Raw genomic sequence first — 24,872 nt, forward strand, 5'->3', positions numbered from 1 at the left:
GGAATTGGGAGCGGGACACAGTTGTGGATCTTAGTTGGGGGGGGTGGGGGGGGGGGGGGTTGGGGAGATAAAAGCAGAAAAAAAGAAAAAAACCTCAATCCTTTAATAATTATGTACCTATATTGCTACATTCAAATGTTAACTATTTCAGAGAATAGAAGGCCTATTCTATTCTTTAAAACCACATGAAGTAACAATGTGCTCCAAGTTTTGCTTTACAAATGCTCCAGGATAAAAAAATAGGGGGAGGTAAATGGATGAAATACATGACTTAATACTGATGGGTACTGAAGCTGGGTGATGGATACACTGAGGTTCATACTCTCTACTTTTGTGTATTTGAAATTTTTCATATTATAAATATTTAAAAATAAAAATATACTCCATAGCACATATGGTGCTGTATAAATATAACGAAGATAATAAGTATATTTGTTTACTAGCATGAATGAAGTAATGTAGAGAAAAATAGAAAACACTGCAAACCCTCATTTCACAAACTATAATTTTCCTAATAAAATGTATTATCTTCAGATTCCATTACTTTTGTCTGTCAAATGCTGTGGTCAGTCAAGGGCTGGTCTAACATTTACCATTTTCTCACAGATCCTTTCTTCTAAATTAAATCTCAATGATACAAATCATAAGGATGGAAGGGGAGATGTTTAAAATTCTGTAGAAATTCAACTTGTAAAATACTCAAATTCCTAAGTATCTTCTAACCTTCAAATTAGACTTGTTTCTCTACATCATTTTGATCTATTAAAGCCCAGTGACCCTCTACTAGACAGCCCTTTGTTTGCCTTACTATGGCCGGTTTCTTTAAATATATTTTATAAATCTGACTTTTAGTTGGTTTCAGACTTTTCCCATTAATCTGAATTGGTAAGATGTTCACTACATAAATGTTTACATGTGTGGGCAATGCAGTAACCAGGGGAATAAGCATAACATTTTATGTGACTTTTGTTTTATAAGATATTTATATAATTAACATTTTAATGTGAAATCAGGTTTTAGAAAGTAGCAAGAAAATTTTTTCTGAAATGAAATGCCCAATGTAAGAAACTTACGTGAAAACTATAAAATGGTCAAAGTAAAAAGAAAACAGAAAGTTACTCTTTAACTACAACAACATAGGATCAGAGAAAAACAAGTTCAGTCACTAAAATGAGTGCCTGGAGAATAAAATTCAGTTGCTGCCATTTCCTCTTTGTCAACCAGATACTACCAGCATCGACAGAGCTGCTGACACTTTGAATAACTCGAGCATCCATCCAGATCCCAAGGGAGAGCCCAGTGAAGCGAGGAATGCGACTGCAAAGACTTTTTATGATTCTTCTTTTCCCACAGAACATGTAAGTCAATTAAAAATACTGCCGAGCAGACCTTACTGAGCTAATTCTACAGATATGTGTAGAACTGTATGCATCTGGATGCTTTAAGACCTAACTGATCTCCAAAATAATATCAAGAGGGCAACATGGCACCATTTTTCACAATTAAGGTTGATGGAAAACAGCAGGAAAAAGTCACAGTGTATAAATCAAATAGATATAATCCAGCCTGTTTTGGGAAGGAGAGTGTGAGGTAGTGTATTATGTACTTCTATTTTTTAGTCAACTAAATTTAGGAATAGTGGCATTTGAGCATTTATTTAAACTAAAAAAAAAACAGATCACCCATCTGAACATTTAAAATTTTACTTTAATCAAAATTACCTTAACCTAATCAATTAAATTCATTTGTTTTTAATAGTGCTTAAGGTAATTTACATTATTTGGGGAAAATGACTATTGCAAAGGCAGAAGTTTATCTGTTTTAAATTACTTCATTTGGAACACAGTATGTGAAAGGACCCATTAGCCATAAATATATGGTGTGAAGTATGAATATAAACATTAAGCAAAGTATTTGTAGATCATATGGCTCTGGGAGTCCATTTGTTATATGAAAAGCAACTAACTATAACTGACAAGTTCTTTTGTAAAATTTGTAAGTTTTTTCTTCATGTGTAAAACTTCAGCACAAAAAAGGCTGTACTCTTCTAAATCCAAGGAGACAATTATAGGTATAACTGCTAAAATGTAACCTAAAAAGGTTAGGAAAGATTACGTTTAAAAAAAAAAACTGCATAGTGACATGATTTTAAGGTCACTGTATATTTTCAATGAGAATTATGTCACTAACACAGTCTTAACAGCTTTTAACAATCAGGATCTACCTTTTCTAATTGAGCTCAGCAACAGTTTCAGCTTGATGTGTTACACGTGTGTAACCTTTAAACTATGGTAGCCAAAGCACAGTGAACCCGGCACCGGGAAATCTAAGTTCTGGCCAATTGGACAAATCATAGAATCAAAGCAAAAAGGAGACTTGAGAGTATAAAGCTGGACACTCATTTCTAAGTAGGTGAATATTTAACACTTAGAAGATGACTGCCCTATTTTCAAACAATTGAAGGGTATGATGGAAATTTCACACCTCGCTTTCAAGCCCATTTTAATTAACCCAATAAGGAAGTTCTTTTTGTTTAATTCCTAATGCTTTTCCTGTAATTAATAGTTTTTAAGAATTTACCTTTATAGAATTTAAAACTTTTTCAAAGAAATATTCCTGCAACAGTCCTGTATGTTACTTCTATCTTACAGATGAGGAAGCAGTGACATAAGGTGAAATAACTTTCCAAAGTCATTAAGACACAATCTGCAATGGATTTAGACTAGATATCTTGGCTTTTAGTCAAATGCTGTTATCAACTTTCATAATCGGAAAAAAATGTTCCTTTTCAAAATACTGGTGCATGTATGGGGCCAGCCTTGTGGTGTAGCAGTTAAGCTCACACGTTCGGCTTCAGCAGCCCCAGGTTCCCCGGTTCAGATCCCTGGCGTGGACCTACTCACTGCTTATCAAGCCATGCTGTGGCACGTGTCCCACATAAAAGAGAGGAAGATGGGCACAGATGTTAGCTCAGGGACAATCTTCCTCAGCAAAAGGAGGAGGACTGGTGGCAGATGTTAGCTCAGGGCTAATGTTCCTAAAAAGAATACTGGTGCATGTAAAAGAAACCCAGCTCACTGGCTAAATATACGTCTTCTAAGTGCTTATTATCATGTCAAGCTCTATGCCAAGTAAGCATCACTGTCCTGGCTGAAGCTTGATTACCAATTAACATCCAGTGTGGGACAAATTTAAAAGCAGATTTATTCTTTTGCCTAGTCTACTGAAAATACTATTATCTCTGTCTGGATTAAACTGGACCAATCCAGTCTCTTTATGAAGCCCATTTATACTTAATATTTTACACTTTTCTGGACCAGGGACTGTCAGATGACAGCTGGTGGGACGAATGCACTCCCTTGTTTTAGTTACATTAGAGCACAGCCGCACCCATTCCTCTACCTACTGCCCATGTTGGTCTTTGTGCTGCATGGAAGAATTCAGCAGGGGGAGGGAGGCCACTTGGCCCACCAAGCTAAAAACATTTACTTCCAGCTCTTTACAGAAAAAGTGTGCCAACCTTGTTCTAAATGAAGACAAATGAATTTTATGAAGACTACACCCAGAAAGTGAATGGAAGTTCTTTGTATTTTTATGTGTACTCTCCACACCAATCCTGTTAAATTCTGGGTAGATATTATGAGCTAGTCCACTTTCCCCCTATAGATTCAGAGCAACGTGCAAGGGGTGTTTTTGTTCTTGGAGGGGGTTAAGTTGATAGCCTGCTGCAATCTTGATTATACCCAGGAATGAGGAGGAGACAGAGGGGCCAGAGTAAGCAAAGAAAGCCACTTAATTGTACACATCCAATGAATTAGGTTCACCTGGTTAAATTTTCAGATTTACAGCCTGTCCACCCCAGGCTGAAATAAAAAGGACTAGTACCAGGCTGGGGGAAATTTTAGGCCAAAGAGTAGATCTTTTGAGTCCGACAGAAAGAGGTTAGGAGGTAAGCGATTTTTAAAACGAGGAAAGAAAGGAGCAGCTGTGTGACGACACATCTAGAACTAGAATCGCTGCTGTAAGCTGCAACCTCAATAAAGCTAAGTGGGACAGGCTGCTTAATCTCCGCTACCTCTTGCTTTCTACTGTACAGCCAATCCCTGCTCATGCCCCTCCCACCAAGTAGGTAGTTAAGAGGAAAGAAACTAAAGCAGCTATATGTAAATGTCTCCTTCCTTTCCATCATCGTTAAGATAAAAAGTCACAGAAACAGGTTTTTAGAAAATTGGGTAATTTGTAGTTGATGTCAAATGCATCAATCAAGCATTTTGATGGCAAAACAGGACCATTAAATCATACACATCATCAAACATTTTACTTCAATATCTGTAGCAATGTTGATTTAGATTTGACATATTTCTCAGGACTGGATGGACGATTTACACTCATTTTGGCCCTGTGAGCTAAATGAGTAATGTTGAACACACTTATATGCCAGACATTATCAGAAATAGACATTTATACATATTTTTATCCATTACCAGTTACTCTTTACAACAGTAGTTACAAAAAGCATTTTGTAACTAAAAGGAGCTGATGAGAAAACTGAGGCCCACAAAAGTCAAGTGACTTGCCTGAGGTCTCATGGTGGTCCCATGCTGACACTTGTTTTCACCTCTATGATTTCATAAGCACACAGCAATCAGACAGACAGATATGAGCACAAGATCACCCGAAGGATCAGGGGCTAAGACTTTGAGGGGATGGTGGCTGACTGTAGAATTCTCAAGAGCCACACAGAGCAGTCCAAAAGGAGTAATTCTTAGGGAACTGAGATTAAATGTAAACACTTGAGCCCATTTAAAAAATTACTACTAGATAATCTCACTTGGAAAACGACATTCTTAGCAATATGTCACTCTTACCAGTGAAACCAGAAAAGAGTTTAATGTAAGACAGTACTCAAAGATCTTCACAAAGATTTATAAACAAATGATATTCCTAACAGTCTAATTTAAACAGCAAATGTTTTCTAACAACTTTAAATGTCCAACAAATATATTCAATTACAGAACATGTCAGAGCCATGTTTTTAAGACTTTTAGAAATAGAGGGAAATGCTAAAAATGTTTTTAACACAGCATAGATGATATATGATTCAATTTTTTTGAGAAAGTGTGTGTGACTGTGTGTGTGTGTGTCTGTGTGTGTGTGTATATATATATATATATATATATAGAAGAGACCAGGATATTTAATCAAAATGTTTAGTGGTGGTTGGAATCTTGGGTAATTTTAATGCAATTCTTATTCTGTTGCATATTTCTAAAATATATTCCCTTTTAACAGAAGATTTTATCTGGGAATGTATCTCAGAAAATCATGAAAGACTTTTTTTCAAGAAATTAACTTACTTTTGATAGAGATAAATTAGAAATCAATGTTCAATAATAGATAAATTATCACACATCCATAAAAGGAAGTATTTTGCAGCCACTGACAATTGGTTGTAAGAAATTTTAATGACCTAGAAAACAGCTCACACAAGGAAAAGCCAAGATATGAAATTCTACAGAATGAGTATATATGCTAAAAATAGAAAAAAGCGACTAGCAGCAAACAATAACAAAATGTCGACAGGTCTCTCTGGATAGTGGATTGCTAGTAAGTTTTAGTTTCTTTATACTTTTCTCCATTTTCTAAATTTGCAAAATTTTATCATCAGAAAAGAAACCTTGAAATGAAAAAACAACACAGTATTTTAAGTATGACCCAATGCAGTGCCTTGGAAACATGCCAACTTCCAAATACCTCATTGTTCTTCCTGTTTCTCCAACAATGCTACTCTGAAGCATGAGCGGAAACATGAAGTAAAAGGTAGTTTTTATGTGGCAGTTTACTTCCGTTAGCATTTTTAGTTTTCCCCTGGCTCTGACAGAAGATACAAAACATAGACATGTTTGGCAAGGGAAGGGAGTAGAAGACAAAACAGATTTTTATCTGCACTGTTTAAATATCTTTTCTTTCAATGTAAGCTCAAGACCTTTTAGAAAAATGTTTGTGGTATCCCTGGAATATATTAGGGATCTTGAATAGCTACTAAATAAACCTACAAATTCAATTCACATTTTATAGTTTTTTGGTGCCAAAATTACTAAGATAGTTGTTGGGAATTAGCCAAGAAAACGGTGGCTTTATCACATACTCATACTTACAAAGGCTTAAGGATTTTCTTTAAACTCTTTTGGTTGATGACTATTTTAGAAAGTGAGTAATAATTTCAATGGTAAAACAAGTTTGATCTTTCCTAGGTGAAAACAAAGCCTCTGAAATCAACTGTGCTACAAAGCCATTTCCAGGCAATCAAGATTAAAGATACTGATTCTGCTAGTGAAGATGACTGGCAGAGCTTGATAACAAATCAAATAAACAAAATAGAAAAGTTCCTAAGCTTAGAAAACGAAAACCAACCTAAAAAAAGAAAAGCAGAAGAGATGTTGGAAAAAACAACAGATTAAAATAATGCTTTGATAAATGCTTTCAGTGGTGAACTGATTTAATAGAAATACTGATGTGGTTTTGACTAGAAAATGACTTTTACATCCTAAGCTTTACATGTGTACTTACTGTTCCAGCTTTTTCTGATGTAAGAATTATATTACTATGTTTTCACTCAGCAAATGCTTCATTTAAGATAGCTAAGATGACAAAGTTTGCTCTTAGCATCTAATACCCCTTAATTAAATGTGTCTTTCCTCCATATATCCTTTCATCAGAGTTCTTTTTGTACCTTCAAACCTTTCCTTACAGAATACAACTTACCTATTATACAAGATAGACACTGACCCCTCTGTAATTTATTACTTTGTATCCTCTGAAGACTGACTTCTTTTAAATTTGAGACAATAAATGTCCAGAATGTAGTCAAATTTCAGTTTATAATGTTTTACTATGATTTAGATCTTTTTCCAAAAGGAACAAAATGATATAGCATAAAGATTCAGGTATCAGAAAGACTCAAAAGGCTGTTTTTCACTTTGTTCAAGTTTTGTTTCCAGGCATTAAGTGTGTCATACAGTTGTTGCCATTGCTGTTTTCCAAATGTCCGATGTGTGCTATGACTAAAAAATCGAGAAATTAAAAACAAAGTTACTAGTCAACCTTCTATCCTCTGGTATTCTTTCACAATGCTACACTCTTGTATCTAGTTAAAAGCAAGGTTAAATATACATAAAAGACATAATTTAGAATTTTAAAAGAAGAATTAGAAGCTTATTTTTTGTAAAAATCTTTACCATATTGGTCTCAAACCTTCTATTTACCCGAACTACATAAACCAGACACAAAAGTCATTAGTATTCCAGCCAATGCTAAGCCATTAAATGAAATGTGCTGGAAAATAGGACTCTTTCATTAAATAAGCTAATCACATTCAGTCTGAACTTTAATAAAATTATGATAAATAGTTGCTATTTACAGTCAACTGATAAGAACACCACCTTGGTTCTCTCTCTAAACATTTAAGTGAAATAATCAGAAAAAACTAAATTGTCTACAAAATGCTGCAAAGTATTAAAATGTCTTACCTGACAACAACTTTTCTCTGGGTCTGATCAATTTTGCAATAGACCATCTTAGTTCTTACCGCTGAAAAAAGATGTTTTACAAGATGTGTTACATGGAAAATTCCCAAGAAAAACAGGCTAAGATATAGGTGTTTCTAAAGAAACTGACCAAGTAGCAGTTTTCTAATATTTTACAAACTAGCTCTTTGAATCTAATAACAAGCACAGCAATATGATTTAACCAAGAGGAAGGTCATATATTGTCCTCTGACTGCTGGGCCAGTCTATCTAAATATCACACAGTTTTCATGAAGAATTCCAGGTGTTCTCCCCTACAATCACATATGGAAAGGAAAACTAGTTTCCTAATAAGGTATTACTTCTTTATAGGACTGTTTGAGACTTAGAACATTAGAAAGAAACCATGTCAACAGTTCTATACATTTTATTAATCTTAATTAAATCTATCCAACTTTCAAACATAAAAAGCTCAGAAAAAATTCCTGATTATCAGTTAAATCACCTTATAACGCAAATGTTGGGGAAGAAAGTTGTTTCTAGGCCAATCATAAAAACTGATAATGATTAATGTTTGCAGATCATTTACTACATGCAGGCACTGGGCTAAGTACTTCATTTAATCCTCACAACCACAAATTAACCCCCACATCCCTTTTTCATAGGAGAAGACCTGGTCTCAAACCCAAGTCTGACACTAAAACCTAGGTGCTTAACTACTATGGTTTACTGCCTAAAGGGCTTTGTTCTATATGATTTCAAGGGACAGAACATACACCCAAAAGCCCACAGTGATTTATAATTCCATTGAATTTTCACTCCATTACAAATATAATCTGCAGAACTACTAAACATACACATTTGCTACAAAAGAATCCAGCTTTGTTGGCATAAGGCTCATTTTCAAGATTAAAACTCTTCTGTTCCATAGGGTAGAAGAGAAACTCTAGAAAAGAAAGCATTCTAATTGTCTTACCATCAATAACAAATGCTTCAACATCATCAGCTCCGATCTGAAGTTCCTGCTGCATTGTGTCGAAAGAAATTTCTTTATTTTCCACTGCCATTCCCATAAAAGTAAGCAGTCTCATTTTTGCCATGTTCTGTTCATGTAACAGACCTGAATAACACAAAAGTCAAGCCTGGTGAGTATACGTGCTAATAAAAGACCCGCATGTTACAACTTGTGTAAATGTGGAAATCACTCTTTGAGCACTGTTTACAGAGGAATTTTGATAAAGCCACTTATGTTTGCAAACCATAAACTGACCCCTAATTAAACTATGGAGTGTTTCAAATCATTTCTCTAGAACTACACTTCTTCATTACTATAGTCCCACAGGTGACAGGTTCAAAGAATGGCCTATACAACAGTATTTTTAGGCCCTAAACATTTCGTACATCTTTCACGTTTTATATTTATACATTTTAGCAGATAAAATGTACAAAGTACATTTCATAAGAACATTTTTATTTAACTGAATTACTGAAGCTTACTTTTACTAATAGATCTCCAGTGAAACACAGAATTCCTTATTTACTTACTATTTGTTCTGTGTCAGTATTACTGGTAAAGTTTAAAAACACTTTCATATACAATCAGTTACAAAAGCATTGCGTTTCCCTTCAGGTAACTCTGGATTAAAATGATTTGTGCTATGGGGGCCAGCCCTGGGGCATAGTGGTCAAGTCCAGTGCGCTCTGCTTTGCCATCTGGGTTTGCATCTCAGGCACAGACCTACACCACTCATCAGCCATGCTGTGGCGGCATCCCACATACAAAACAGAGGAAGACTGGCACAGATGTTAGCTCAGGGCTAACCTTCCTCAAGAAAGAAAAAGAAGAAGAAAAAAGATTAGTACTAGATAAATAATACCATTAACAGTGGTACTTGTTATTTATAAGGCAAAAGTAGAAAACTGTACAAATAACGCAAACTTTGCCTTCTGATTTGTAATGAACCATGCTATTAGAATTACTCAGATCTAAATTGTTAGACCTAAAAGGAAACTTAAACTACCTTGTCCTGATCCTTTCACTTTAAAACACAATAAAACTGAAGAGCAAAGAAGACTCAGTGAGAAAGTGGGAGTACTAGGCCTAGAAAATAGGTTCATTTATAAAATAAATGACTAGAAATACAAATAAATACTTACAAATCCTGAATATCCAAATTATTACCCATTCCTAAGTAGAAGCTGAATTATAACACATTATACATATTGATTCAATGCTAACTTATTAAAGTTTCTAATAATCTAGCATCACATGGTCCTTTTCTCTGAACTTTCAAATTATGTAAACTCAAATGATTGATCACATGCCCTCTAATAATTAAGAGATTACGTCTGTAGTGTTAAAGTTCTAAGCCTTCCATGAATAAATGTGAAATTTAAAACATATATTAGCAGAAGACTAGGGAAGCCCATTAATATAGGACATAATCATCTGTTAATTACCTATAATTATGATGCAGGCTTTCTATCTGGCACAGATTCAACAAAAACATGCTCATCATAACTCAAATGAATGAGGTACCCAAGTAAGGACTGCTACTCTGATTTAATGGAAATCTACAAGCATCAAAAAATCAATTAGTGCACATTAACCCTAATTAACAAATGCAAATTAGATACTGATTAACTTTCTGAAGCAAGAAGGTAGCAACTGGATCACACCAGATGACATCGGGACATGTAGGGCAATTCAGTTGACACAAGATAATGCTACCACTGGCCCAAGTTGTCACTGTTAATAAAACAATGTGTTTTGATAAACCGATGACACCTGTGGAATCTACACATTGGTAACTATACTTTCAGATGTAATAAATAATACATCTAAAACCAAAAGTATACACATTTAAACAGCTGTTGTCCCCAAAGCATGTTTTATAAGCAAATTTCTAATAAAAGATTGCTAATTTGCATAGATGTTCAAGAAACAAAACACAGAACAGGGAATCTGACTTCCAGTTGGCACAATAAATTAGGAATATTATGTTTTTCCTATCCCAGAGAACAAATACTAAAGATTTTTTTCCTCAATATTTGCAAATACAAGAAAATTCCTTAACATTTCCAGTTCTACAGGCAGATACAGTTCTATTTCAATATGATAAAATGATGGCAACTCCTATAATTTCTAAGATCTAATTAAAAATGTCCTTGAAATTAAATTTATTTTACTGCTACTCTTTGAGTATTACAAGCTTACCATAAATCAAAACACTTATCAGAGGAATGAAGATTCTTTCTAGAATGAATTATATAAACATTATCTATCTTACATGTGGAAACCTGCATTTAAAAACATTTCAAATTGATGTTTAAAGTCACTACTTTAAAACAAAGAACCAAACTTAAAGCCTTGAGGACTCTTGTTCTCAAAATCAAACTATTAAACCCGTGAAGTAGGAGTTAAAGACTTGCAGGAAGCTGTGCTTTGTTTTATGAAAGTAGAACATTACCTTCAAAGAGGAAGTCACAGTGTTCTGTGTCATATTTCAATTTTAAAGTTATAAAAAAATCTAATTTTATGGAAACATTTATTCATTACTAATATGTCAAAACCTTAATGCAGTAATAAAAAAATGTGCATCATTGAGCAATTTCTGCATTGTCACTGACCCCTGTCTTAAAGTGCTGCAATATAGGAAACGTAATTTTAATGCACGCAATAGCTTATGAACCAGTGCTCCTTTGAAACAGTCAATTACACATCAATGGGGGAGTGTCAAAGTGTTAATTACTACTCCTTTTTCCTTGGTGCGTAAATAAAGAGGTTGCTGACATTAACATTCCATCACATAGCTTCATGCCACAAAACAAATTAACTGGGACAGAATGCGGTTTTCTGGGTCTAGTGCACCTGGCAAGGCATTCTACACAAACACACTCGCATCTCCTTTATCTCAGTGTATTTCAAATGCCTTATTATGTTCACAATAATTCCATCTTCCCCAATTCCAATGGCCGCACAAAATTTACAGGTGACAGGAATTAATGATTACCAAATTGAGGACTAATAGTATAATCAAAGTAGATTATAAATGTATTCTTTATCTACACCTCAACCAAGAAGACTAACAATTCAAATTTAATATGGAAAATACAACCAACCTCTAATGTATTTTGATTACTGCCTAGTAGGAAAACAAAGCACTTTAGTTTCATATTTGATTTCACTCTCAAAAAACTTTTTTTAGAACAATTCAAACCTGTTCAACTATAGATTTTCTATGTGCTCTGGAAGGAAAATACTCAATATAAGGAGTTTGTTCAATGAGGATGAGTAAGACTCAGTTCAATTTAGCAAACATTCACCGAGCTCTGATGCTCTAGAAAGAAAACTCAAAGACAAAAATCACAAAGCTAAGACTTACTGCGCTGTCTGCAGCAGACTGTAGTGAGGGAAGTTGCTCCTATCACGTAAAATCACTACAACTCCATTTCTAATTCCATCTACAGCTTCACTTGGATCTGCTTAGCAATACTGTATACTTCTATAATTTGTTAATGGGGGAAGGGAGGGGCACCAAGCAGAAAATACTGTATTAGAGGGAAAAAAACTATTTGTGTTACAGTTACATGACTATGGCTTAAAAAAAAAAAAGCACCACAAATATAAATCATGCATCTAAGGAATAAGGTCTTTTACAAAGAAACAATTTTATTTTAAACAATAATGTTTAGCTTAATAAAAGTACCTTTAATCATCCAATTTCGTCAACTCTTAAAATGAGTACAGGGGTGACTGTGTAATGACGTTTCGGTCAACAATGGGCCGCAGAGACAAAGGTGGTCCCATGACATCAGTACCATACAGCCTCGGTGTGCTGTAGGCTGTACCACCTAGGTCTGTTAAGTGTGCACCACAATGTTCACACAACGACAAAATCGCCTAACAACGCGTTCTCAGAACACATTCCTGTCATTAAGCAACTGTACTTCCAAAAATCTCCATTATGATCAAAGTAATGGTGATCCTTTAAGGTGCTTTTCTGCTCCATCCCCCATTCCGAAGTTTTAAAGACACAACATATCAATGGAATTATTTCTATCCAAATCCCTTCTCAGCACCTGCTTCTTGCTAGAACTTTACCTCGAGAATCATGTAGAGCAGAGCTGGAAGGGCCTGAAGTCAAGAAGCTCTTACGCAGGGGAAAAATGCCCAGGTTTTCTGACTCCTAGCTTCATGCTTTCCATCACAAACACTCCCTCCAATACCCTCTTGGGTTCATTCTGAGGCATCTTTTTGATTGTCTGCCTGTGTCTGCTGCTGTGCCATCATACACCGGTCAGGGTAATCTATACACAAGGCCACAACTGTGTTTGCTGTACCCCCCAGTACGTGATAGTTCTGGAGGAGCACGACCCTGCCCTCTCTGCCCCTCCAAAGAAGAAACCCCACAACTTACCAAGTGAGTCAATGAAGTCCTTATTATTCTGATAAAACTTGACATATGAGGCCAATTTAGCACTCACGAAAATGGTTAAAAGCTATACAGATAGACACAAAAAAATAAACATACCATATTCAATACAGAATTAATATTTACACTCAAGACATTTTTAAGACAGTGACTCTGGGCAATAAAACTCTCTACATTTCTTTCATTGCAGAAATTTCAATCTGTTTGCTCAAATCATCATCTAAACCATTTGCTTTCACAAGACTGACTTAGATCACAGAGTCAGTAAATACAGTGAGTTCTAAATGATCTACTCCAAAAGATGGTGGTAATGGCATAGTACAAAAGGAAAGTCATCCAAAATCTATTTAGGTTGGCACTAGAAAAGTGCATTCATGTGTTTTTAAATATCAGATTTAGCTTCCTCACTGGGGCTAGCTAACACTACAGACTCAAGTGGAATCTGTACTAAGTTCCTAACGGCCAGGCAGGCATGCAGATGAAGGCAAGGGAGACAGAACGAGCGTGCGTCCAGTGGCTGGAGAAAAGGTCGCCCTAAGTTTCAGTCTGTTTCTGATACAAAAAGAACAAACAGTTCTCTTTCCAGATCTAATAGTCATGTTCATTAACACAAAGAAAAAGAGTTCCCCTTTAGTATGTTAGATTTAGGAAAAGAGAACATTTCTCACATTAAGGATAAACTACTTACATCATGAATGAGCTCGCCTTCCAAAAACTTGACAGGTTTCAAAGTAAGAAGATGGTCAAAAAGAAATGCATTTGGATCTTTCAGTGCTCGTACAATACACCTTAATTGGAAAACAAAAATCCAAGCTCAGTCTTGAAATTCAGGTAATTTTCAGACTGCAAAATACATTTAATTCAGTAAAATATCTAAGAGTTCAATATACACAACATAAAAAAAAGCTATGGATTGGAATTAAAACAAGCCAATAAATCAATTTACCAGATATATCTGCTTTAACAAAATAACAAAATAGCTGTAGACAAAAACATAGCTGGAGAGAAAGCACCACCAAAGGAATCAAAGAACAAAGACAACAGCAGCAGCATCTAGAATGCACCAGACACGGAGGTGAGCGCTCACCCGCACCATCTCATTTAACCCGCAGACACCCAGACACACAGTATTACCGTGCTCTAGAAGTTTACTAGTGATGAAGCTCAGAGAGAACTTGCCCAATACGTGCTAATTAAGTGGTGCAGGTGAACACAGGCAGTCTGACCAGAGTCAAAGATCTTGTCCTCTCACTACCCTTTCTACCAAACCCTGTCATGGACAGTTCCCTGTGAAGCCATAACCCTAAAGAAGTTACCATAATTTCCATTTCACAGATTTAAAAAACTGATTCTACTCTTATTGTTACTAAGTAGACCTGGGACTGTTTGAAGACATTATTCTCATTAGCAATGGGCTAATTTTGAGCAAGCCCCCACTGTTCTTCATCTACACACCTTAACACTACGGTAAAACCAACCCGAGATCAGGGTCTGCCTCACGTTGGCATTATCACCCCGTACCAGCAATACCTCAAACGGTAAACACATTATGGCTATTTCACAGGCTCTACGGTTCTTCGAGTATCAAATCCTGAGTTTTAATATCCATCTCAAAACCACCACAGAGCACACAGCATCAAATGGCTTTGGATCACTGGTGGACGTGAGCACAACTTCAGCTCTGAATGAATACTCAGCTGTCATTAGCACAGCGCATTTAACGTTACCTGTGGGCATCAACTCGAGCCTGGGAAGCATTGTCCTCCGTGTAACTTCCTAGCAATTCCACCATGACTTTTGAAGCGGCATCACTAAAAAGAAATACTGCTTTAGGAATTTCAGAATATCATTATTACCTTTGATTCATTCAAAAACATTACACTAAGTGTCCAGTACTGTGCTAATGATATATCCAACGGTGACCAACAGAGACATGGTCCTTGCTCTATGGGAAAAGTCATGGAACTTTCCTTCCAGTAGGAAAGACAGATAACTAAGGAAATAAATCAACCAACAGCAAGCACCATGAAGGATGGTGAGGTAACAGAGTTACAAGAGCAGAGACTGGAAAGAGAAGGTTATTTCAGAGAACCAGCAAGGAAAGTGTCTCTCTGAAGAAATGGCATGGGGCTGAGATCTAAAGGATGTAACACAACCAGCCATGAAAAGTGCTGGGGGTGGAAGGTGGGGGCTGGACTGCTGTCCAGGCAGACGGAAGACCAGGTACAAAGACTCGAGGTGGGAGAAAAGTTGTGTGTCCCCAAAACTGTTAGGACAGTGCAGCTGAAGCTGAACCAACACCAAATAGTTACATAACTTCACTAAAGATATCTCTCCAACTAAATTATCCTTAAAGTTATGTAACCAACTTTAACTGTAACAAAAAGCACAAAGTAATTAAAACTCATTCAATTTGAACTCTTAGAAAATGTTTATTTTCACCCTTCATTTCTTCCTTTAAACTGATGAATCTTCAGCTAGTTATAGAAAGCTTTGCTAAGTAAGAGACAGGTTTTTTTTTCTTTTTCTAAGAATAGTTTTTTTCCCCCATATCTGGATTCAACCCAGGTAAAATCAGTAAGAGCCCTACCACTTATTTTAAAAACTTAAAGTTTTCTAAAACTTACTACAAAACTAAGGTTTACCAAAATGTATAAATATAATTATAGGAGTGGTAATACAGTATAGTGATACAACTAAGAATTCAAAGAAAAATTTTAAAGGAAAACTATGTTTTACTCATTGTTAATTACTTTGTGTCACACGTCAAGCACAGGTTCATTTCATTCTCCAGTTTTAGCAGCCACAGTATACTTTAATCTAGTTCCTCTTATCAGCTAAAGAAATCCGAATTCACAAAGATCAGATAAAATAACCCACGTAAAGTGCGCAGTATCTGACATATAAGGGCTCAAGAAAACGTTCACAATTCGCTCTCATCAACCACCAATATAAACAAAGTCATTAAGAAGTACCTATAAACCTAAGAATTCTTGCTCAAAGGGCAAGGCCAATCTCAGAATTCAATTTAGAAGCAGGAAAAAAACCATACATTTTCTGTGTAATAGGCAAAAACCAAATCTTAACATTTAAATCAGCAGCATGACAGAAATTTCGTGTTTATATAACCATCCTTGTCTAGTTCCCTAAGTGAGGGCAGCATTTCTCCATTCACGTGCCCAACCCCTTGGGAAGATGATGGCTGACAGACAGGTTCCTGGTCTTCACTGAGCCTATGTCACAGACATCTTAACAAATGGTGCCAGGGGCCACGACAAAGGCAGAGGGTGCTGTGAAAGGCAGGCATCAACCTTAAGATGGGAGGAAAGTTTCAGGCAGAGAAGCAGCTGGGCGTAGGTCTAGACCAAGGGGAGGCACACATTCTAAAAAGGGCCAGGGAGTAACTATTTTAGGCTTTGCAGGCCCTCTGGTCTCTGCTGCAACTACTCAAGTCTCGGCAAAGGCAGACAGACAATACGTAAATAAGTAAGCATGGCTGTGTTCCAACAAAATTTTACGGACGCTGAAATGTGAATTTCATGTAATGTTCATGTCACAAAATACTCTTCCTTTGATTTTTTCCTCAGTCATGTAAAAATGCAAAAACCATTCTTAGCTTGTGGGCCATACAGAACAGGTGCCGGCTGCTGCTCTAGACTTGGAGAGCACAGTGCTTCTGCAGTGACAGAGGTTCACTGTGTCCTGATGTGACAATCCAGAGGAAGGGTACGTGTGAGCGAGCAACAGAAACGGAGGGAGGGAATACCCATACAAACAAAGCAAAGTTTTGTAGTTTGTCACTGCACCACACAGAAACAGCAAGATGAAGATCAGCACATTCACAGGCCTGTGCTACAGCAGCAGGGAGGGTCCATGTCAGAAAGCTACTTAATGCCACACTCAGAATTCTGTACTGTGTCCTGAAGAAAATGAAAACCTAACAAATGACACGCTGAAACTTTTGTTTCACAAAATCATTGTGGTTGCAGATTGGAAAGAATAAACAGATCATTTTAAGATGTGTTGCTTGGAAACAGACTAATTTACAGGGAGAAAATGATCAATTCATTTGGTCACATTGAGTTTCAGGCATGTATGGAGCACATTCAAGTAGAAACAGGTAAAAAGCAGTTAGACATTAAGACCTGAAGCTCAGGAGAGAAGCATGAGCTAGAGACATGGATTTTCCTTCAGGAAATGACAGAAGCCATGGGAAGAGATGACACGATCCAGGAGAGGGAACAGAAGGAGAAAAAGGTCCTCGGCCCAATTTTTGAGTAGTACCAGCATTTAAAGGAGCAGAGAGTCATTTACAAAGGTGTCTGAGAAGGAGCTGTGCAAGCAGTTGGAAAAAAACAAGGAGTGGTGTGTCGAGAGAAGTTTCTGTGAGGGAAGGGCTAACAGTCACATGCTGCTAAGGGGTCAAAGAAGACAGTGGTCATACAGTGACCACTAGACTGCATCTGTTCTTAAAAATGAAGGAAGTGACACTCAAATACTGGAAACTAATTTTCACAACATCAGAAAACTAGGAGAAAACCAGGGATTTTATACTTGCAAAATGTTTTAAAATATTTTATCTAAAAGCTGTTGGGAAGGGCATACACTCTAGTTCCATAAACCACTTCATATTGTTTTACACGTCTGCTTCTTGTAGCCACTGTTTTTGCACCATGTTTATATTTTAGAAACAGCCATTCATCCAACAAATATATATTGACTGCCTACCAGTGTCAAGACACTGCTCTAGTACTGAACCGAAGTCCCTGCCCTCGTGAAACTTACACTAATGCGGACAGATAGATAATAAACATTAAAATATAGTCTGTCTGTTAGTAATAAGTGCAATGGAGAAATAATACCAATGAGGAAAAAAGCCATTCAAGGCTGGGGGGATATGCTACACATACAGGCAGCCAGAGAAGGCCTTTCTGATGAGGTGACAACTGAGCAGATACAAAGAAGGGAGGGAGCCACGTGGGTACTTGGGAAGCAAGCGTTCCAGGAAGAAGTGCCAGTGCCAAGCCTCTGGAGCTGGCTTTGCCTTTCACTCTGAACAAAGCCACTGGAGGGTTCTGAGGAGAGGGACACCACGATCTGACCATCCATATGAAACAGAACGTTCCGGAAGCTGTATTAAGAACTGACTGTAAGGGGCCAGGCCCAAAATGGACTGGTCGAGAGTAAGAAAAAATGTAAGAAAAAACAGTAGCTTAGACCACACAGTAGCAACAGAAGCAGGGAGAAGATGGCCTGACTTCAGAATTATCAGAGCTGACAGGACGGGCTGTTGAATAGACATGGGGTAGGAGACGAGAGAGAGAACCCCAGGTCTTATTTTTGAGCAACAGGAAATACAGAAATGGCATTTCTTGAGTTGGAGAAAACAGAAGGAAGAGCAGATTTAGAAGGAAAAATCAATGATTCACTTTTCCAGATGTCAAGTTTGAAATGCCTTTTGAACATCTGAATGGAGATGTTAAACAGGAATAGATATTTGCAGTCCAGAGGAGAAATACGGGAGACAAAGATGTGAAAATCACCAGCAGACATATGGCATGTAGAGGCCTGAGACCAACGATGGCAGGCAGGCAGAGGTGGCGCTCACCCAGGCGCGCTGGGAGCACCTGGACGTGCACAGGAGCTGCTACGACGGCTCTGACGACGGGAAAGCTCTGTGGCATTTGAGTAAGTGAGGCCACGGACGCTGAGTGTCCTGCAGTGAACCTAAGAGTCTAGCAACACAAAGAATCGTCCCACCCAAGATGCAATAGGCACTCAGCCTCCCTCACAATCAACATCATTTTCTTTAACTTATTAATCTTGTTGATCCTCTGTCACGTATCAAACACCGCAGCACTGAAAGCCAGTATAAAAATTGTGCCATAAAACTAAACTGAAGACTGATTACTTTTTCTAAAAGTTTTTAACCATTACGGGAAGAGAGAAATTGAAAAGCTAGGTCAAAAAGGTAGGATTGTCTCTTAACACTAAGAACGGGGCCAAACCTCTCGTTCAGTGGGCATCCTGAACTGGGTATAGAGAAGAATCAACACTTTGGGATGAAGTTGCTGGGCTAAATACAAGCCTTAGAACCCAAGGCCTTGCAGAAGCCCCATAGGTACTCATTTACCACAGTCTCTTGCAAGTTTCGCCTCAGGGGTACTGTCTATTACGGAACAAAGACACTTCCACTGCTTGGCCCTCACCACCATTAAGCAAAAGTGGCGGCACTCCTGAGCTAGGACGCCAAGCACCATTAAACAACTCAGTCTAATCTTACACACAGCTTTGGGATTAACAGTTGTTACCATTTTTAGAACAAGAGCAAGTTTTGCTTTTCAAAAAGTTTAAAGATGGGGAAAAACTATTTTAAACTTTGCAATTATCTTAACTCAGTAGGCAGAATTTACAGGAATAGATTTATAGCAGCCCCGTGGAGAACTAAGGAGAGAATCAGTCACCCTGCTTGTCTTTAAACACAGCCTCCACCCCTTAGGGTGCCTGCTCATTAATTCTGAATACCTTTTCTTACAATCCACAAGCGCCTCATAAAGGAGCCTTAAAAGGGTGTGTTTCTTTTCAGTAGTGAGGTTCCAGTCAGAAATCCATTTTCTAACCTACGATGAGATTGACAAAAAGAGGAAATTTAGTGACACAGCTGAACATATTCTCACAATTTAACAGATTATATTTAGAACACACATTTGCTACTTATTTTAGTCATGATATAAAAGTGCACCTTTTAGAAGCAGAATAAGTATTCCACATAACTCACTTGATCCAGCTCAGTTGGAATATACTGGATGGCCCCACAAGATGCTGCCACTTTAATGAGGCTGCAGTAGACTGTGTATCGCACAGGAGTATTCTTATCCATCCCATGGAAAAGGTTGCTTAGCCTGATTAACAAACAAACAATAAAACAATTTTTGAGATCAGTAACTATGGTGATTAATTTGAGCTTATCTGTTCTCACAATAAACCTGAGACAAATACTATTAATAACTTCACATTACAAACACGTTCGTTACAAGGAGAGAACTGGGGTACAGAAAGGTTAAGTGACTTGTCCAAGATCACACAGCTAATAAGAGCCATAGTAGACAGTCGAGTTCCAGAATTCTTGCTTTTAACCATTAAATGACAGTGACATGAAAAGAACCCCTTGAAAAACTGAACCTCTTTCAATTCTTCACTTACAATTGCAGTCTCAGAGAGGGGCGTTCACCTTCCCGAAACTTGACCAGCTTTTCACACAGGCTTTCAATCAGAGCTTCTTGCTTATCTGGTTCCAGGATCAACAGGAGGGATACCACGCTGTTCATCACACTTTCAACATCTACCCATGAGTGCAAAACACAACAGAGATACTATAAGACTTAATGTCTTATAGTTGAATTAATTGAATACATATTTCCAGTGTTTTAAAACACCAAAGACCATTAAACAGAAACAGCTCAGAAAGATGTAATCCAGCTGCTGTAAACCAGTTCTAGAGGACACTCTTCCCTCAACAGTGTGCAGAGTACTAAGAACACGGTACACGCAAACTCAAACTAAACCAGGTCTGCTGTACAACTGACGTTCAAAAAGCAAGTTATACATTTTATTAAAGAAGAAGGAAATTATTACCTAAGATTTTGTTTTCAACTAGTAAAACTAGTTAAAGAGTGATTTACAAGTTTATATATACACTTTCAATTTTTACTAGCAAGACATTCAATTATTTGGAAGTTACTGGTTAGGTCTTAGACTAGGATGCTTTCTCAACTTAAAAAAACTCTGTACAAATAGGAAACTATTTAGAAATAAAATCTGTCAACTTTCTGGTTGGGTCACTAACTTTCAAATCTAAGATATCAATCACATGCCAAGTTTAATCTCAAATCTTAACTAGAGATTTCAGGACTCCCAATTTTCAAGATTTTTCATTTTATCTCAATAAACAGACAATCAGCCAAATAATTAAACAGCTTTTAGATTATCTGACATTATATCCCATTAGATACTAATCTAAACCTTCTAAAAAGGAAAGAAGAGCTTCACTTCTTTCCTTCAGTTTATTCTGAAATTAACAGTATTTAGCATGTGCAACAACACAGCTGATGTAAAAAAGATGTTTTGTCAAAACAGGCTAACTTCATAGGTATAACAGATTAGAATAAACTGAAAGCACGTGCAATGATAAGATTAAACACAACAGGGCTTAAAAGTTCTAAGCTTTGAAACAAATGCAATTCACAAGAAAGCTTAAAAATTAGGTCCTTTAGATTAGTAAGAAATATTACAAAAAACTAAAAACAAACCTTTGTCATCTTCCTTCAGACATACATCACAGGCTTCAATAATCTGGGCTAAATCTACATGAAGTCCACCTTCGGAGTTCTCCTCTGAAATTTCCGCTCCCTTGGATTTCAGGTAAGCTCGAAGCTCAGCAGCCTGGTGAATCAAACAGGGTTGATATATACCTATGAAACCATGATCGACAAAACACGAGTCCTCAAGTCGTTCTGTTCTATTTCTGAAGAAACAGAACATAAATACTGAATTTAATAATGACTTTAACTTATGCTGAAGTGCCTCTCCCCGACCTCAGCCTCATCACAAGACCCAGTGGCTACACAGACCCACAGGGACCAGTGACATCCTGCCAGACTTACAGGATACAGCAAAAACTTCTCTAATATAACCTAAAGCCTTTTTCTGGGGTGGGGGCGGAACAGATCTGACTTGGTAAATTCAATTTGTTTTATTGTTGTTAAGCGTACATAAGACAGCTACATAAAAAAAGTCACAGGCATTACCTTGGCAAGAGAGTATTCATTTGTTAATTGAATATGTGAGAACCAGAGAAACATTTTGGAAGACACAAAGATGAAAAGATGACACCTTTGAATGTTTCCTTGAATAAAATGTTTATATCAAATTGGAACTACTATGTACTTAATCTTTTAAAATGAAAATGCATATCTGGACCAGCAAGCACCTTTGGACCTATGAAAACAACTACAGCACTGCGCCCAGGTGTGCAGGCATTTCCTACTGTAATGCACATGTAATATTTAATAACCTCTTCTTTTGAGGACCAGGTATTCACAGCAGCCAAACAAGAATACAAATGGTATTTCAAACAATGAAATGAAGAACTGAAACAAACAGATGTAAAGATACCATTAGAAAATACACAGCTATCACATTTTCTAAACCCACAAGTAAGTCTGGCCACCTAAGAAAAATATTAACTCTGTAGATCTGATACTGCTACCCTTTCAAATAACACAGCGACTTCACGTCTGCGCTGGTACCATAAACAAGGTTTCGTAAGACTGTCACCACATCCAGAGGACAAAAGTACCACTGCAAAGCATCCTTCTCCAGGAAGGAAACATAACACGGTCCACAGAAAGGACATTTACTCAGTTTCTGCTGTGCAGACACAAGGCACCCTTCCTCAAGAACCATGCGATCGAATTTGTTGTTTTACCCGTCATCCTCGCAGGCCACACGCGGCCGCGGGGCGGTGCAAGCGAGGGACAGGCAGCCAGCACCCTCGGCTCCACTGCGTCACTGCCCACACAGGGAAGCCGGCCAAAGCGAAGCCCCGACGGCCCCGCGCCCGCGAGAAGCGAGAGCGCCCCGGGCCCCGCCCGCGACTCTGCAGGCCGCCCGACCGCCGCCGGCTCAGCTCGACCCTCAGCTCCCGCCCGACGCGGCCCTGGGGACGAGAAGCGGCTGCGCGCCCGCACGGGAGCTCCAGCCACGCGCCGGGTGACCCGGCCCCCGCACGACGGGGTCCCCGCCGCCCGCGGCCGCTCACAACCGCCCCGACCCTTCTCCCAACGCCGCGCCCGCCCGCGCCCGGAGCCCTGAGCCGTCCGTGACGCGGCCTGTAAGGGCCCGGCGCTGCCCGGGAACCGGCCGCCGGCCTCGGAGCAGCGCGGGGCGCCGGGCGGGCGCAACGGCCCCGCCCTCACCCCAGGCCCCAGCGCCGCCCTGGGGCCGCGCGGCCGGGCGCACACCTGGTCCTCCTCACTGATGTCGATGAAAGCCGGGACGCTCATGGCGAAGGCCGGGCCGACGACGCTCCACTCACACCACGCCGACCGGAAAAGGAGCTGGGCTGCGAGGCGGTGCCTCACAACCGCTTCCGGGTCACCTCGCGCGGGTCATGCGGGGCGGGGTCACCGGGACAGCGGGGGCCACGGGAGCCAATCCCAGCGCGCACTCTGGCCGCGGCTGGGGGCGGGGCTGGGCCACGGGGGCCAATCCTGGCGCGCGCTCTGCTCCCCCCCCCCCCGGCCCCCATGCGCCGCCGGCCGCGGCCCGTGACCTCTTCCGAGGCAGTGGTAGGGCCCGCGCGCGCCTTGTCGAGTTCTGCCCGCCACGGGCTAGGCCCCTTGGGTCAGGGATAACCGCTCGTGCCCGGAACAGGCGTTCCTCTCCGGCCACGCGCCCTCCACCGGCGGCCTCGGGCCGTCCCTGAGCCCCGGGACGCGCGTTGTCGCGAGCTCCACGGGTTTCCTCCGAGTTGTAATTTAGCCCCCTTCTCCGCCTTCGCGGCGCAGCAGCCGCAGGCAGTGTGCCCCGGGGGACGGCCTCTCCAGGAGAAGCCGCGGCCACGTCCCTGGTCCACCGCGCGCCGTCCCCGGGGGTGGGGTGCGGAGGGCAGCCCGGCGGCGCGGGCGGCGCGGCCGCGGGTGGCTCCCCCTGGAAGTAGAGTCAGCCTTCCCTCGCGGCGGGCGACCGCGCCGATTGACGCCTGACGCCGCGGCACGCGGGGGCGCAGGTGCGAAGCGCTCCTGCACGTGGCGGGGGGGCCTGCGCGCGCGCCTTTCGGCGGGGGCCGCGGCCAGGTGGTGTCCGCGAGGCGCGGAGGGAACCAGGCTTGACGCGGTGGAAGCGGGAGGCGCGTGGCCGGTAGGCAGGCGGGCGCGGGCGGCCGGAGGTGCGGAGAGAGCCTGGGGGCCCCGAGGGCAGGTGGAGTGTGCTGGGCGCTGGTCGGTAAACTGGCGAGGTTTACGGCACAGCAGATGCGGGATGTGAGGAGAAAGGAACTCAAGGGGACGCTGAAGGTTTGGCCTAAATTCAACCCGACGTCCTCTAATATTCTGGGGTAGACCGTCTACTTGTAATTGCAAGTTTGTCTCATTTGAAAACGGGAGAAACACGAGGTCTTGATACACCCTGAGATGGCTGTTTAGGAAATTAAGTTTAAAAAAAAGAGAGAGGAAATTCAATAGTAGGGAAAAGGACAACCGTATTCTAATTCAAATTAAAAACACGAGATACCACTACACACTTACTATAAAAGCTAATTTTAAAAAAGTGACATAGAATAATAAGGATGTGGAGCAACTAGAACTCTTATAAATTGCTAAGAGGGTAGTAAATTGCTAACGAATGCAAAATGGCAATGGTAATCAAGACAGTGTGGTATTGCCACCAAGATAGGTCCATCAAAGGAAGAGAATAGAGAGCTCAGAAATACACGTCAATTGATTTTTGACTAAGATGCAAAGGCAATTTAGTCTTTTAAACGTGGTGCTGGAACAATTCTATATCCATGTTTGAGAAAAATGAAACTGAATCCATACCTTCTGTATGGAAAAATTCACTTAAAATGAATCTTAGACTTAAATGTAAAATCTGAAACTATTAAACTTCTAGGAGAAAACATGGAAGAAAATTGCTATGACCTTGGGTTAGGCAAAGATTTTTTAGATACATCTCTGAAGGCGTGATCCATGAATGAAAATTAGTAGCAAATTGGACTTCCTAAAAGTTAAGAGCTTCTGCTCTCTAAATGACTGTTAAGAGAATGAAAAGACAAGCCACAGACTGGGAGAAAATATTGGCAAACCACACATCTGATAAACACTTGTATCCAGAATATATAAATGTATAAAAC

At 39.5% G+C, this 24,872-nt stretch overlaps 2 protein-coding genes across 2 annotated transcripts in view; one reads left to right on the top strand and one right to left on the bottom strand.

The window, feature by feature from the left end:
• CCDC73 (coiled-coil domain containing 73) overlaps positions 1-6,724 on the top strand; it is a 153,861-nt gene extending 147,137 nt beyond the window's left edge. Inside the window, exons 17-18 of the mRNA XM_046685213.1 lie at positions 1,225-1,358; positions 6,255-6,724. Coding sequence (XP_046541169.1) covers positions 1,225-1,358; positions 6,255-6,461 — 341 coding nt within the window. The 3' untranslated portion in view covers positions 6,462-6,724. The remainder of the gene's footprint in view (positions 1-1,224; positions 1,359-6,254) is intronic.
• Positions 6,725-6,867: 143 nt separating this feature from the next.
• EIF3M (eukaryotic translation initiation factor 3 subunit M) lies at positions 6,868-23,122 on the bottom strand. The gene is made up of 11 exons (XM_046685212.1): positions 22,984-23,122; positions 21,271-21,403; positions 20,165-20,303; positions 19,740-19,863; positions 19,487-19,581; positions 14,689-14,772; positions 13,650-13,749; positions 12,947-13,028; positions 8,503-8,646; positions 7,530-7,590; positions 6,868-7,064 (listed from the first exon to the last, which is right to left on the bottom strand). The coding sequence occupies exons 1-11, from the start codon at positions 23,023-23,025 to the stop codon at positions 6,944-6,946; spliced, it is 1,125 nt and encodes a 374-aa protein (XP_046541168.1). The 5' UTR covers positions 23,026-23,122; the 3' UTR covers positions 6,868-6,943.
• Positions 23,123-24,872: the final 1,750 nt, after the last annotated feature.

Source organism: Equus quagga, chromosome 14 (genome assembly GCF_021613505.1).
Source record: "Equus quagga isolate Etosha38 chromosome 14, UCLA_HA_Equagga_1.0, whole genome shotgun sequence".
Lineage (NCBI taxonomy): Eukaryota > Metazoa > Chordata > Mammalia > Perissodactyla > Equidae > Equus > Equus quagga.